General features: G+C 52.7%; 2 protein-coding genes across 3 annotated transcripts in view; one reads left to right on the top strand and one right to left on the bottom strand.

Annotated features, from left to right (window-relative positions):
* The window catches only part of SFXN2 (sideroflexin 2), a 60,540-nt gene extending 58,125 nt beyond the window's left edge, over positions 1–2,415 (bottom strand). The window contains exon 1 of the mRNA XM_045438735.1: positions 2,263–2,415. The gene's annotated coding sequence lies outside the window, so the exon portion shown is untranslated. The remainder of the gene's footprint in view (positions 1–2,262) is intronic.
* ARL3 (ADP ribosylation factor like GTPase 3) overlaps positions 1–4,791 on the top strand; it is a 38,405-nt gene extending 33,614 nt beyond the window's left edge. For both annotated transcript variants that reach the window (XM_045438740.1, XM_045438739.1), the window contains exon 6: positions 4,513–4,791. In XM_045438740.1, coding sequence (XP_045294696.1) covers positions 4,513–4,560 — 48 coding nt within the window. In that variant the 3' untranslated portion in view covers positions 4,561–4,791. The remainder of the gene's footprint in view (positions 1–4,512) is intronic.
* The last annotated feature ends 11,613 nt before the right edge of the window (positions 4,792–16,404 follow it).

The following is a 16,404-nucleotide window of genomic DNA, read 5'->3' as shown; positions in this document are numbered from 1 at the left end:
GCCTCTAGCATCAGTCATAACCGAGGCCTGTCTACACCAGTAGTTTGGAGCTAGCAGAAGGTTTCCCTGGGGATTGCTCTCCGGGCCCTCCACCTTGTGCTCACCTTCTTTCCCACATCTCTCCCACATTCCCTGTCTTCCCTCTCCGAACAGGAGTAACGATCTGGCTCACAACCATCTAACCTACGTAGAAAAGACCACTAGCAGTCTGAGCCCCGATGTGTGAGCTGCACTTCAGAGTGCTTTGCAGATGGCCGTTAAACATTCACTGGCCAAGTTTCTTGTTTTTGTTGCTTTTTTCCTTGATCTAGGGGATTTTTCCCTTAATAAGCCAACAGAATTTCAGTATTTAAAAAAAAGAAAAAACACGACATTTACCACTTCTTTCTAAGGCCTGACATCAGTTATTTTTGACTCAAGTGTATGTGGAACTGCTTATCTACAAGTCAGACCTCAGGTTTATTTTTAAATTTTCAAGCCTCTCCGTAGACCAAGAAAACAAACTTGGGACATGCAATTTTGCTACCTCTCTGGTACAGTACCCTTTGTCTCCAGAAAAAATATTAATAGCAAGCAATATCTTATGTACGCTGCACCCAGCTGCTCCTTGACCCTGGGGGCCCAGTGGCACAACAGGATAGACAGCAGTGCTCTGAGCTCCTTGTCATCTTAAAGCAATTACTGATGTGACTGCTTAGTCCTCATGGCATTACAAGCCAGGCCCACCCAACCACGGCTACTACTGCTCTCTTCCAACCATCAGGCAGTGATGGATGCACTGTAGAGAGAGCAAGCTCAAAGGAGCAGCGCAGTCAGAGACCACTCTTCCCTAGAAAGGGGCATCGCACCTCCAATCTTGGAACGCAGGGATCTGTGTGTGACTCCTTGGCCTCCACCCATGTGGTTAGGGGGAGCCTTGTATGTTTCCCAGCATTTATCATAGGGAATAACATCATGACATAGTAAAATGCCTTTCCTTTCCATGATGCTAAACAAAGCCCAGTATTTGAGGGTCGAGGTCTCTCTTTAGTCTCTATTATTGCACTGAAGCTAATCAATTCAGATCCAGTTTCAGCAAAGCTGGTCAGAGGGAGGTTGTGGTGGAGGAAGAGAGGGGAGGGCTACCCGTGCCATAAGACTGTCGTCCTGTGACGAAGATCAAATGTGCAAAAATTTGGTCAAACCAGTTTTTAAACAATAAAAGTTCAACCATTAAACAAACCTATGAGTTCATTTCCTTCTTTAGAGGCAAAGCAGTAACCTGCTTCAAGTAGATGATCACCTTTACCCAGTCATCGGTTTTTAAAAAACAAAGCCTTGCCGAGTTGAGGCGCGAGCAGTGTTAGAGCAGTGTGGTAACACGAGGAGCAGAGAGGGTCCTTCCTCTTAGTTTCCTCTAAACGTGGACTTGCCACCGGAGGCAGTGGTCTGGCACATAGTTAATATGCTAATGATCGCAAGGTAAATATGCAGGCTTCCACACGCAGCAGCCGGGAATCCTGAGAGTTAAGTGGCCAAAAACAGCCTCTGGCACCTGAGCTGCAGCAAAACCGAGCAGGGTGCCTGGCTGGGGGCTCTTCCGGTCTCATGACCCTGTATCAGCTGGAAGTCATAACGAAGAAGACCCTGGATCGCCCTCTTTCCCAACTTCAGGGCGATTCCCACCTTCTCTCTAAGCTTGAGGCATTCACTGAGAAATGGTAACTGGCTAAAGAGGGAGGGTGCTGGAGCTCTTGCCTGGGTTCACAGCCCGCCTCTGCCTCACGTGATTCTGTGCCCCCATTTCCTCACCGTCCTGTGGAAATTATAATAGTGCTTACTTCGGGCGTTGTTACAAGGATTAATTTAAAAGATATAAATTAAGCGTCTACTGGGGCACCTGGGTAGCTCAGTCGTTTAGGCCTCCAACTCTCGGTTTCAGCTCAGGTCATGGTCTCATGGTTCGAGCCCCACATCCGGCTCCCTGCTGACCGGATGCAGAGCCTGCTTGGGATTCTCTCTCTCCCTCCCTGCCCCTCCCCCACAAAAGTAAATAAATAAACTTATAAAAAACTAATTAATTGTCTACTGTAGATCAGATACCATGATACAATGCTAGGTTCTGCGAACACCGCCTCGGGCCAGTCTGACATGGACTCTTGTCTCAGGGATCCTGGAGAACACCACTGTCTTTCCTTTCCCGTGGGCAGCTTGGCACAGCCTGCCCTGATTTAATTGAAGAGGCATTAACCCGTTAACCGTGGCCTCCCCAATACCTCTTACCTCCAGCTCAGGTTCTCCACTGGATACGAACAGGAAAGGTACAGTTCCCCAACCTCCAGCCGCTTCAGACTGGGACAACCTCCTCCGAGAGCCAGAGCAGCCACAGGGCTTTGCCCTTATTCGTTCTCCCCGTGCTTCCCACACTCCTTCAGGTTGCAGGCAGCAGCTGTGCGGGCCTAGGGGCCAGCAGGTCAGCCAGTGGGTGCTGACCTCTGAGCGCCCTCTGTTGGCAGGACTGTGGTTGGAAGGGCTTTGCCACCCCTGGCCCACATAGACATCTGGAAGACACTGCCCCCCCCCCGCCAGGGCTCCCTGGTTTAAATCCCCTCTGCCTCCATAACAGATAACTGGGGAAAAGCTGCCCCTCACCCTCCACATTCTGCTTTGCGTTCCTGCAGCTGAGTAAATATTTTTCCTATCTCTTTGACTGCATTCATGTTCTGTTACATATAATAAAAAGAACCCTCCCCTCCCCATAACCAGCCATGAAACGAGGTGGGGGGAAGTGCCATTCATGTAGTGTGGGAACACGGTTCTTGATTTCTCTGAGAAGATTTGATAAAATCTGCAAGTCTCTCTAGAGGAGAAAATATTGAGGTACACACCTTTTGATAGTGTTCGTACGGGTTCCTGAAGGTGGAAAGTGCTACGTAAGTGCTGAGCTATTCAGCTTCGAAGGCAAAGAGAAGATGGTTATCTTATTCATCGCTCTTTTATTTGTAAAATCTTTTTTGTCTCCTGGCAGGTGATCTTTTTTTTTTTCCTGGAAACCAATTAGCTACTAAAATTAAACATGCTTCTCTTTAAATTAATCCTTTTCATAAAATGGTCTTAAAATTGGCCTCAGCTTTTCAGAGTAAGTATCTGACCCAGTTGTAACTGGAGATGCATTTGGAGCCACCTTCCTCCCACCCCGCATCCCCCCACCCCTGCCCCCACCGTTGCCAGGTGCTGTCCACCTTTGGGCTTTGAGCCATGGCCAGCCACATCTTGGCAAACACCCTAAGGTCTGCCCTGGGACAGCCAACAGATTATCTGGTTCTCCTGCCCAAGTGCTCTGATGGCAACTGGCAGAGTTTTAATCACTGTAAATTCAGGTTATGGTCAGATTAGCCAGGAGATAGGATGCCTGCTGGTTGTTTTGCAGTGATGTATTGTTTATGGGATTAATGCTCCGAATGGCCAAGGGTGTCAGCTGATATTTATTACTTTAAGCTGCCTCAGCTGTTCAGGTTCAAGTACTAGCTCCATGGTCACAGGAAATGCGGGGCTCTGCATGTCATGTGTGCCCTGAGATGTGCAAATGTGACTGGGAGCGTAGTGAGTATGTGTTACAGATGCAGAGGAAAGGGACTCATTGCAGGAGCTTCCTTTGATTTTGTGCGAGACTTCTGAGGGAACTCCATACACCCCTGAAGGTCGGAGGGACTCTGGGGAAAGGGAGAGCATTCAGGGATGGCTCCAGAGGGGGCTGAAAAGGAGGTCATCTCTGGCAGACCTGGCATCCATGAGAAATCATGCTGCCTGCCAGGTGGCTGTAGGCATTGTGTGGTTTTTACCCCTGTCCCTCTCCAGCCTTCTAAGAGAGGACACGTTCAAGGTCACTGTGCCTTTAAGGGAACCTTCTCCCCAGTCCCTCAGCTTGGTAGTGCTTAAAGCTGCAAGAATCAGGCCAACCCTTTTACACCTCGGTGTAGCGCTGCCCTAAGAGAGGGAAATGCACATTGTCCCAGTGTGTGTCTCGTCACACACACACTGCAGTTGGCTTGTTTTTCCAAAAAAATTAAATTTAAGCCAAGTGTACACTGTCACACTGTAAACACACCGGGGCACCAGAAGGGTGACTTATTGAATTAAATGCCCTAGCAAAGGTCAGCTTTTAGAAAAAGCCAAAAATGGCTGGAATCTCTGATAGCTCTTCAATCAGGCCTTGGATCCAGGCAGATGTGTTTATTTTTTCAGAGGGAGTTTCTGAGGATCCATCTCAAGTTCAGACACTGGGCACTCCCCCTCCCATCTTCCCCCTGGGCTCTCAGAGGCCCCCCCCCCCCTTTCTCCTCCCCAGGAGGCCACTGTGCCTGGTCGGTCACCCAGGTGGGCCCCTGGGGCCACCAAACTCCCTGGAGCTCAGGGGGAGGGGAGGGAGGACCCAGGACACCCGCCCCCCGCCCCCCACTCCCTTCCGGGGTTTGAGCGCGTTGTGCCTTTCTTACAACTAACACTGCCTTTCTCTGCCCATTTCCCTCAAAGGACGGCATGAACTGGGTCTGCAAAAATGTCAATGCAAAGAAGAAATAAAATCTAGACGAATGGAGACGCGGGAGCTGCGGGAGCTGAATTCTGTCCTGAAAAACACTAATTTGCTGCTTTCTGACCAAATGTTTTTCCATCTGTGTACAGCTACAGCTGTTTGAAGAGAGGGAACAACACAGTTTAAAAAGAATCCCCATTCCAGCAGTAGATTTAACTGATCTCTGAGGTTCAGTATCATTTTTCAAATAAAGGAATTATATTATTTCCTCGGCATAATTGAAATAGTATTAAATGTCTCAAAGCACATGATTAGAAAATGAGATCTTTTAAATGAGCAAGAGATTACATTGCAGTTTAGACAATTCCAGTGGGCTTTTTTTTTTTCTTTCAAAAAAGAAAGAAAGGAAAAGAGGAAGAAGCAGCTTATGCTGCATTCATTTATTTCCTGACCTGTCCCTTACATTCCCCCCTCCCCCCATGGTTCTGAAGCCACAGACGGTGTTTGCTGGTGCTGGGCAGTGAGTTTTACCATCACAGACTGAGCTGGGGTGGGAAGGAGCTGGGGGGGAGGGGAGGGATAGCAGATGATTAAACCATCTCGTCCTGCAGGTAGGAGACTGCGTGCGTAATCCTCACCCTTTGGAGAGAGAGGGAAAAAAAACCTTTCTTGCAAACAAGTCACCACAGAAACATACCTCCTCCCCGCCAGCCAGCCACACAGGGAAGCAAATTCTTATGACTTTTGACTGTAATGACATCTGGAATGTAAGGAGAGGTGGGAGGTTTAATTCCAGAAAAATTACAAGGTCCTTAAAAAGCCCTCACATCGAGGGCTCAGGCTAGCGTAAACAGGCTTTCTCCAGCTCAGTGAAGCAGTGAGCCTCCGACTCTGAGATTAGCCGGCTTCTCCATGGCCGTCCTATAGAAGGGATTTCTAAAGCTCAAAGAATTCCGTTTAAATGATCACAATAGGCCGCTGCTATCAGATTTCAAAAATAAATGCGGCTTTACCATGAACCTCCTCCACTGAGAAAAGGCTGGCAGATCGATTTTTAGAAAAGATCAATTTTTACAGTGCTGGCAACTTGGTGTGGGATGCTCATGGGTGGAGAGGGTTTGCTGCTGGGAAGAACACGGGTGTGTGTGATTGCCAAGGCCGTGCCCAGGGGAGCCAGAGTCACCCCAGCCGCTGGTGTCCTCTGCCTCTCTTTAGCAAAATGTGCCTCTGAGGGGGTCGAGTGGAGAAGGAGGGCAGGAGACTTCTCCCGCCCTGTGTTGAAAAAAGAGCTTGTTTCCCTGAGCCCTAAGAAATCCCCAGCTTCAGACACGGGAAAGCAGGCCAGGGCGACGCTCGGCTCCTGAATTGAACTCTGTTCTGGTGCCTGAGCTCAGGGGTTTTCAAAGAGTGAATAAGAGACTGTTACTGTTCAGTGGCTGGTGGGTCCCGGGAGGCCAGCTGCCTTCTCATCCCGGGAGGTGGCCCTTCCCAAACCTGCGGAGGCATGGGAGCAGACAGAAGGGGCCACTGCAGCCCCGGGGCCTCAGTACCCAGCTTTTTTTTTTTGGACCAAGTTGTACAGGTGAGGCTGCAGCAGGATCAGCTTCCAAGATGGTCTGGGGTGAAAGTCATTAACAACGCCAGAGATGAAAAGGTGCCCTGGGGTGGCTATGGACAGACCAGTAAGGACTTGCAAAACAAAAGCGGGTGAGGTTTTTTTAAACCCCTGAGCTCCTTGCTCTCTGCAGCCTCCTCCTCTGGCTTCGCCGTCTCACCCAGGTGCCTCTCTCGGCTTTGAACAGAGGCAAAACAGAATGAGAAGGAACCAGCAATCCCTCTTCTGTCAGGCTGGCAACGTGGGTCTAGCACTTGAAAATGGCTTTTCCCTCCAAATAGGGCACCAGGGATGTTACCTGAGGGGCAACATGCCTGCTTTGAGCTCTGCCATTTGGAACACTGTGACGTGAAACTTTTGACTCTGGCAGTGGACCGCCTGTGAAGTATTTTTGTTCTTTTACCATCAACTTAGGGAACTGTTTGAAAGAGCCCTCCCAAGGCCTTGGCCAGCCCGCAGAAGCCACCGGCCGTCCTCTGATAACAGCCTCTGTGAATACTCAGATTTGCTTTGCAGCTAAAGACAGAGCCATTGCGGATGTCACAAGCTTTCATCTTCCCTTTGAGCCCTACTGAACCCTCCGGGGGCTCCTGGGCTGGAGGAGCGGAGCCTGAAAAATGCAGCTTGAAAGCTCCCATTTGTAAAAACAAAACGCTCCTGAAGTCCTCTCTCCTCTCCGGGCCCCACCCCACCCCTGCGGCCAGGACCAGAAGGCGGAATTTGAAGCTGAAAAGGGGGACACCGGGTCTCGCGCCCTCCCGCCCGCCGTGGGGGGTGCTCCGCACGCCTAGCGGCGGCCTCGGGACGTGCGGGAACCGGCGGGCGGGCCGCGTGCTCGCGCAGCTGCGGGACAGGCTCCCCTCCCCTCCCCTCCTGCGGCCGCCCCGGTGCGCCTCCCGCCGGCCGGCGCCCGCGCCCGGCGCCGCACACCCTTTCCCCTTCACTCTCCCTCGGTTACTATGGAAACAAGGGTGTCATTGATGTGGGCTGAGCTGGGGAACATGTCGGCGCACAGCTGAAAGTCAGCGATTATGCCGGCGGGTAGAAATGTGCCGGGGCGGAAGAAGTCCGCAGCTCCCGAAACTGCTGGAAGGACGCGGTCCTGCCCCCTCCCTCCCTCCAACTCCACTTCTCTCTCTCCGAGCTTTTGACAAATTTCTTTATTCCCCTCTGGGCTAAAGCGGGCGGCTATTTTTGTGCCACTCGGTGCCCCACCCTCACTGTCGGCCGCTCCTTATCCGGCCTGGCCTGGAGGGTGACACCGTGTCACCCTCGCCAGGACTCGTCCCTTGATTCCCGTCAGAGTTTGCTTTGATTTCTCTTTCCTTCTCAGGGGCCAGTTCTTACTTCCTTTTATTTTTAGCTCTGCACTCCATGTGGTTTCAGGGTTCAGTCTGATCCATCGAAAGGTTCTTTTTTTATAGTCCCTTTTGAAAATGATAATCAAAGGAAGGGACGTGGTATTTGGTCATGTGGAAAATTCAATGTATAATTTAGACGTCCGTCAAAAATCTGACAAATGAAATTTAGCTGAAAGGAAGGCAGCCTGGAATGTGTTGTGTTCTTTGCCAAAGCTCGGAAAGGGCCTCGAATGTGTTTGTCCTTTCAGAGGTTAGCATTCCTCAAGGTGCTTCTTACAGAAGGGTGAAATACTAACAGCACCACCACCAATAAAAGCAAGGCTTTCCGGAGCCCCTCCTACACAGCGTGAGCCTTGCATACCTTAAGGGGCAACAGTAGTCCCACTTTTCAGTTGAGAAGACTGAGGTACTGGCCTGGGTTGAGCAGTTGGCTCCACTTCACGGAACCTTCAGTGCAGAAAAGGGCTGGAGCCTGGGTCCCAAAGCTGTGGCCTTCCAAGTCCACACCAGCAGTGCTCCCTGGGTGCTCTCTGTCCTCACCCCAGGGCAACCATAGATTTTGTACCATCTTTGGCACGGGCGGGGAGAAAGAGAAGACATCAAGTATCAGGAAAGGTGTCAGGAACGGCCTGGCGAGAACACTTGCGATTACCTAGTGCCTAAAACTATGTCTTCCTGTAAGAGAGGGTTCAGAGAGGGAAATAGACTTGCCCAAAGTCACACAGTAGGTGACAGAGCAGGCACCCGTCCAGGGCTCTGCCCCTAGAGCAGAAAAGCGTCTATTTACTCCCCTTGGGCAGCCTCACTTCGGCAGCCTAGCGACTCACCAGAATGGCTAGTCCCAAGGGCCCGCCTTTAAAGGCAAGCTGTTGGCAGAAAAGAGGGGTGCTCGAGGCAGAAGGAGAGAGGTCTAGGGTTGCCAGATACATGACAGGACATTCAGTTTAACTTGAATTTCACATAAACAAAGAAATTGTTTTTAATACGAGTATATCCCGTGCAATATCGGGGACATACTTCTAATACTCAAAAATATTCATTGTTTATCTGAAATTCAAATTTAACTGGCCTTCTCGGTTTTTTGTTTGTGTTGTTTTGCTAAATCTGGCAACTCCATCCAGAACACCCTGCTCAATAAAGAGACAGTGAGGTACAATTAAAAAGTCTGTTCTCGGGGCGCCTGGGTGGCGCAGTCGGTTAAGCGTCCGACTTCAGCCAGGTCACGATCTCGCGGTCCGTGAGTTCGAGCCCCGCGTCGGGCTCTGGGCCGATGGCTCAGAGCCTGGAGCCTGTTTCCGATTCTGTGTCTCCCTCTCTCTCTGCCCCTCCCCCGTTCATGCTCTGTCTCTCTCTGTCCCAAAAATAAACGTCGGAAAAAAAAAAAAATTAAAAAAAAAAAAAGTCTGTTCTCTGGAGTCAGAGAGGCCCGGAGTTTAATCCTTGCCCATCATAAATCAGCTCTGTGATCTTGGGCAAGTTACTCTCTTGGAGTCTTGCCTCTTCATCTATGAAATGGGACTAAAATGGTAGGGAGGTTTAAAAAAGATATAATGTAAATAAAGTACCTAGACCTGGGGCAACAGCTAGCACAAAGCAGGGACGCTCTGTGCCTCGGTTTCTTATCTGTAAAATGAGGTAACATCATCTAGTTCTCCGGACGACTGGACGAAGCTATGCATGTCCAGTGTATAGCAGGTGCTAAATCATTGGCAGCTATTATAATAACTGGCAGAAATTCTGGAGTCCAGACCTTCCCAGGCCCCCAAGACCTCTGCCGCCCCACCTCCCCTCCCATGTCGTTCCGGAACTCTCAAGGCGACAAGCAAGCGGCCAACAGTCTCCTGAAGGTGCCGGCAGCCCCCTCCTCTCCAGGGCTCCCAGGGCCACCCCAGCCACACGTCTTGCGATTAGATTTGTAAGTGGGAACAGGCTCTTGTCAGAGGCTCCTGATTGGCTCCAGGCAAAAACACAGTTTAGCGCTCAGTCAAGCTGCATTTTAGGGCCTCTGTCTCTCTCTCCCCCCTCTCCCCTCTTAATTGCAATCTGTTCAGTAATTTCCTTTTCCAACACTGCAGAACACAGGGAAGCTGCAGCACCAGGAGTTGGGCAGGGAGGAGGGAAAGAGAGTTCCTGCTCCCTGCAGTGAAATCTGCTGGTCCAGCACTGTGACAGTGTGTGCGCGCGCGCCCGTGCATGTGCGTGCACGTGTGTGTGTGTGTCCAGAACCAGCCACACACACGCACGTGTGGAGATGTGACCAACAACCAGGCCCCTACTGCCAGACCAGGGCAAAACTGTCAGGGGGACACCCCCTTACACTGGGGACTTCACAGTTACGATCTTATTTAATCCTTTAATCCTTGCAACATTATTAACTGTAGGTATTGTCACAGTTTGGGGATGGGGCTCACATAATTTGAATCGCTTGCTCAAGATCATACCAGCGGGGCAGAATCCGGATTTGCACCTGGGCCTGTTTGCTGGGCCCCAAGTGCGTACCATGACACAGGTATTCGTCGCTTTCCGAAAGTCCATGTTTTGCCACTTCACTTTTGCGAAAGACCTGCATTAGTACCTGTTTTCACTAACCAAAAGAAATCTGCAGAGGATTTTCGCTTTAACGAAAAAAGCCACTACCATACTAATGTAGGTCTTGCATAAAAGCAAAGTGGCGCAACATGCGCTTTTGGAAAGCAGGGCGTACTCTACACCATTGCGGCTTGTGAAAAGTTTCGTGTGAAAGCTCTACTTTCAGATGGCAGGGGAGCGGCGGCGGGGGGGGGGGGGGGGGTGGTGAGCCTGCCCCTTCTCACCTTTTGGCTTCTAAGCTCCGAAAGGGAGCTAAGGAAGCCTCCTGCACAAAGGAACACGGGGAGATTTTTTTTCCCCTACGGTGAATAACAGTGTCCAAGGGACAAAAAGCCTTTGCTTAAGAAATAAAACATTCATGACAGAATTGAAGAGATCACGCTAAGTCAAGGAGGGGCAAGGGTTATGGGAGAACTTGCTCGAATACCTGAAGCGGAAAGCTGCAAGGGCTGGGGCAGCTTCGCTAAGCAAACTGCTAGCCCTGTCAGTCAGTCGCTGACTGCATCCGTGGAGTGGCCCTGCGAGATAAGTATCCCCATTCCTGTTCCCTCACTGGGGAAACCAAGGCTCTCAAAGGTAAGTCACTTGCCTGCAATCACACGGCTAGGAAATGGCTTGTCTGGGCTTCCGGCTGACTGCAAAGCCCGTTTTTCTCCAGGATGCCTTCTCCACTAGACACAGGGCCGTGACCTGCTGACACAGGGTCGTGGTGGGGGTGAGGCTCCGGGAAACAGGGAGGTGGGTGAGAGGCCTACCTCCCTCTTGGTCACACCCCCCTTCGGGACGCACGAGACCCTTCCTGGAGTCCCAGAGGTGGCTGCCGCTCTGGAGACTGCCGGCAGGGGGGGCAGGGGGGCCTGGCCCCACCCCGACAACAAAGGAAGAGGCTGGGAGAGCTGTAGCCCTTTGGGCCCCACCCAGGCATCAGCCACCTCCATTCTTACCTGGGGCTTAGTCCAAACCTATGTCCTGGCCCAAAATGGAAGAGAGGGAGCACTCCCTCCCTCCTCAGACCACCAGAGGGAAGGAGGAAGGGCGGGCTGCAAACAGATGCACGGGGACATTGTCTGCCTATGGTCTTTCTTTGCCTTGTTAGCAGAATGCATATTCCTGAGACTGGACAGGCCCATCACCTGGGCCACTGCTGACTCATATGGGAGCGGATGCCCCACATCAGGGTGTGAGGCTTGGCGCTAGCTGACAGTCCCTCAGGCACAGGCTGCTCAGCCATACTCAGTGGCCCTGCCCATGACACCAGCCAGACCCCTCCCTGGGTCTGGCTTTTAGCTCTCACCCCCTAACCCGGTCCCTGGTCCCACCTGCTTGACCTGCTCTGGGGAGTTGGAGCCCAGCAGCCCCCCTTCTTCAGCCTTCCTCGCTGCCAACAGTGAGGAATCTTGCAAAATCCTGCTGGCACGCCACCCCCACGCCCCTTGGATTCTGTCTGGGGGCACACGCAGCAGCCTGATCTAGGGCTTTCGGTATGAATAAGGCTCCTCTGAGGCCTCCAGATGAGAGGGCCAAAGCACATTTCCTGCCTGGATGCCACAGATGGCTTTGGGAGAGAAAGGGATAAGGAGCTTTGGTTTGTAAGCGACGGCCCATCCTGCGGCCAGGGGGTGGGGACAGAGCCCAGCCCAGCTCTCCCCCTCCATTCCCCCAGCTCCTGGGGGTTCACCCTGACTCCCTGGGCCCCTTTCCCACCCTGAGACCTCCAGGTCTCCCAGAGCAGTGGGTTGGGAGGAAGAAAGAGGGAGGAAGGGGAATGCAGGGGCTGGGCTGCTGCTCCAGGCTGGGGGAGGCGTCCGCACAGCTGCAGGCAGGGCCCCCCCTGCCCCCAGTCTGTGAATGGGCACATCGCCCCCTCCTGCCCGCCTGCCACCACTCCTGGAACAGTTGGTCCTAATGAACGCAAAGCAGGCAGGGCAGCTGTGAGCATTATCCATATGCATGGGGAGGTGTTTATTTATCCTCACGTCCCACCCCACCCTGCAGCTGCTGCCGCCCCCTGTGCCAGGAGGGTGAGTGGGCATGAGCACCCAGGCTGCTCCGGGGCCCAGGGCCTCCTCTCCTTCCAGCCCTCCCTCCCCAGCCCACGCCCACAGCCTTCACTTGACCCATTTTGGAGGCAGAAGTTTGTGTGTGTGTTTGAGAAAGAGAGAGAGGGGGAGAGAGAGTGCACACATCATTTCCCCAGTTGGTGCTTTTGATTTCCTCTGAAGTATCTTGATTGCAGACGTACAATGGCATCTTGCTGCCAGTGCTCCCTCAGCAGCTTCTGGCTCTGCACCGCCTCCTCCCCAGGGCCCGGGGTTTTCTGCTGACTCCAGGGCCCATGGCTGGCTGGCAGGGAAGGAGAAGGCCTGATCCGGCCTTCCATTCCTTGGCTGAGCAGTGGGACCTGGAGGCCCTTCCCGTCCTTGGGCTGGGGCCAACCTGCACCCTGCAACCCAACCGCCTCTCTCACTTGGGCCTCCCTCTGCCTCCTTGCTCGCCATCTTGTTCCCTGCTATCTGGCCCTCACCCCCTTAGGGCTCAGAGCCAATGTCCTAAAACACAGTTCCCCTGCTCAGATGTCTTCAGGAGCCCTGCAGCACTGGGACTTGAGGCCAAACTGTTTATCCTGTCATTCAAGACCCCTCTGATCTGACCCCAAACCTTTTTTATAGGCCTGTCAATCGTGGACTCTCACACATATCCTGACCTTCACATGAGGACCCTCATTGTCCCCCAACCTATCCCCCCCAGTTTTATTTCCCCACCTGTGCTCATAGTCACCTTCTCCCTGGAATGTCTGCCCCCTCTTTTGTGCTTTTCTTCCTCCTCTTTTAGGGCATGATTAAATTCCCATATGCCCAGGAAGATGGCCCAGTACCCTCTAGTCCACAAGGCTCCCCTATGAGCTCTGAAAGCCTAGGCATTTGGCATTTGGTATGCATTCATCCAACCATCCATCCATCCATCCATCCGTTTATCCATCCATTCATTGGTTCATTCATTCAACAAATTATCACTTGAGCAGAGGCAAAGCACTTATAACGTCTCATGTCCTGGCTCTGTTCCCTCATGCGTTTCTGACTTCACTGCTCACTGCTCTGCCCCTCACTCTTTCCAGCCACTCACACTCCCCCTTGCTGTTGTTGAAACGAGCATCATCTGCCTCTGGTCTTTGTGCTTGTTCCCTCTGCCTGGAATACTGTTGCTTCAGATACCCTGAGACTTTGCCTCCTCACATTCCAAAATATGTGCTCAGTGTCACCTTCTCAGTAAAGCCATCCTCAACCATCTCCCTATATAAAAACTCCCATGCCCCCTTGCCCCTACTGACATGTCCTCTCCCCTCACCTTGCTTTACTCACCTTCACAGTACTTATCACCAACTCACTGTATTGATTTATGGTTTGTCATCTGTCCCTTCCCCACTAAATTCTCAGCTCCAAGAGGGCAGAGAATTTGTCTATTTTGTTAACTGATATATCCTCAACGCTGGACCAGTGCCCAGAACTGAAGGCACCTCGATAATTATTTGTTGAATAAATAAATGAGTGAATGAATGAAACAGGCACTGTCCTAGGCTCTGAAAAATCACAGAAGACTAATATTTCATGTCCTCCAGGGACACACAGGCTAGATGGACATGTAAGCTATGCAGCTGGTAAGCTGACATGTAAACCACAATAGTTAGAATACCATGTGAGAGCCCTAAGTGCATGGGTGTGTGTTTGGCCCACAGGAACGTAACCATTGTGATAGCTATTGATGCCCCAAAAGTGGACGGTGCCAGCAGCAGACCGGGCACTTAGCATGCATCAGTTCACTTTTTCCTCACACCCTCCTGGAGAGGGGAGGGAGGCGTACACAGAGGAAGCAAAACTCTGAGTCTAGGTATACAATCCAGGCAGAAGCCTCGGCAGAACCACTGGGGCACGGAACCACCCAGGCGGCTGGAGGACTGACTCTAAGCCTGGGATGTGACAGGTGGAGTTTGGGGAGCTGCAGCTCCTGGAGATGGCATTTAGTGTGGCTGGAGAGTCCCTGTTAAGCCTTGCTGCCCATTTGCATCCGAACCCCCTCCCTACTCAGTGCCCCGCTGCAGACACAGACATGGAGAGCGTCTGATGACGACATCCAATTCACAACCAGGCAGCCAGGACATCCATAGGTCAAATGACGCATAGCCATTTTTTTCCAGGTCGACCAGGAGTCCACACCATCCTTCATGCTTAGGTCTTGGACATCTGCTCCTGCATTTCACTTTTTACCTGCAATTCTGCAATGTTGCCAATGCCGCTACTAACACCCTATTCTACAAGCTGTTGAAAACTATGCCACACACCACCCCGTGCATCACCCTCTTCTTGCCTCCATGTAAATAATGAAAAATAATCTATGGCACTGAGCAGATGGGTTCTTTCTTAAGCAAGACCCAATTATTGAAGATCTAATGCAAGGGGAAGTCATAAATATCCCGGTTTGCTGCAGTGGAGAGGAATTAACGACACAGCAATTAAAGAAAACTGGTTGCCCATGGAGGAAACATGCAGACTTCCAGTGCAGAACTCAGGGGGAAGCCCATTGTCAAGGCCCTGCGTCATAAATGCCAAGGACAGAGGATTTTAGAGAAGAAGCCCTGGGCTCTTGAAGGCTTCCCTCACTCAGTGGGTGTAATTCCCATATACCATGGAGAATATGGTAGAGACCAAAGCTCTATCCACCAGATTTCTAATTCTATCTGTGAGAGCTTTCCCTGCAGAGGGGGTTTCTTGAGGAATTCAAGCACAGAGTGACTACAGCTTGCTCGGGAAGGGAAGAAAGTTTTTTGGAAAGGGTAGAGTGTTGGGAGGAAGAAGGAGAGAGGCTGAAGGAAGATCATGATATTCTTGAGGCCAGCCCACCTTCTGGTCCCAGTCTAGAGCCTCTCCCCTGATGACCCGCCTGTCCTGGCTGCCTCTGCCCCACACCCGGTCTGTCTCTCATTTCCTTCAGCCTCCATGGACGTTTATGAGATCTTAGCCCTGAATCCCAGGGCCTTGCCAGGCACTTCTGCACAGAATATAGGGAAGGGGCAAACCAACAGAGTCCTTAATTTCCTTCCCTGCCCCTTAATTCAAAGAAACAGAACTCACAGGGTTCTAGAACCAGTATAAGGATCCCAGGTTCTAGAGACCACTGCCTCTAAGGCGCCTCCAAGGAAGAGTTTTCCAAAATCACACAGGGAGACACTCACCGTAGAAGAGGGGCTAAAATGTGATGGGTTCTGTCCAGGGATACCCAGGAATCATTTTTTTTTTTTTTTTTTTTTTCTACCTCCCTTTAGTTTGCAGCCCCAGGAGGATCCACATCCCACCTCCCCTTTCATTTTAGGCCTAGATCACTAGGCTGGGTAAGGACATATCCTAGACTCTCCATCCACCCACCCGGAATTTACAGGACACAGAGGTAGGGTAGGGAATCCCCCAGGGGCCAGGTTTGGTCCTGAGAGTGTTCATCGGTTCTCCCCCACCCTCAGATGGGAGAAACTGACGGTGGCTGAGGACGTGGTATGGTGACAACGACAGGGCCTGAGTGGGTGGGTGTGAACAGGGCTGGAAGAACCCGCAAGTGAGCTTAGAAGGTGGGGTCTCGCTCAGGAGAGGGGCCTGAGGCGCTGACTCAGCGGCGACGCCTGCAGGGTGTTCCCGGCTGCCGCCCCGCCCGCCCCGCCCGCAGGGTGCCCTTTGAAGCCCGGAGGGGGCTTTGATCTGGGGTCTGCCCCTCTCTCAGCTGGCCCGGCCAGATGCGCTGGGGGGAGGGGCGGAGGAGCCGACCACCCCCTGCCACGCCTTCCCCGCCCCCCTGCATCCCCCCTTCACCGCTCCCCGCCCCCCCCCCCCCCCCGGGCCCCAGGACTGTTTCCGGCTGTTGCGGGGGCACCCGACCCTCCCCCCCCCCACGCTTTGCAGCTGTTCCCCAGCTGCGCGGCCCCACCCCAAAGACAGCTGGGAGAGAGGCTGGGGGCGGGGAGCGGGGCACAGCTGCTGGCCCGGGCTCGGACGGGGAGGGCAGAGACTTGAAAGGGCTCGGGCGGCGCGGGTGGCGGGCGGAGGAAAGCCCCCGGCGGTCGCCTCCCCGCTGGCTGCGCACATCTGGGCCACAGCAGCCGCCGCCCCCCACCGGTGGGGTGGAGGAGAGGCGCTCCCGACACCCAGCCCTTCCCGGAAAGGGGAGGAGTGACCGCCTCTAGGGGAAGGCGGGAGGGCAGCGCCTGGGGTGTGAGAGCCAGTATCTCTGAGTCGTTCGCGGTGTGAGGCGCAGGGTGTGCCTGTGGGTGCCCAGAGGTGTGGGAG

Source organism: Leopardus geoffroyi, chromosome D2 (genome assembly GCF_018350155.1).
Source record: "Leopardus geoffroyi isolate Oge1 chromosome D2, O.geoffroyi_Oge1_pat1.0, whole genome shotgun sequence".
Lineage (NCBI taxonomy): Eukaryota > Metazoa > Chordata > Mammalia > Carnivora > Felidae > Leopardus > Leopardus geoffroyi.
Note: the sequence above shows the minus strand (reverse complement) of the source record. Positions and strands in the feature narration are given on the sequence as shown.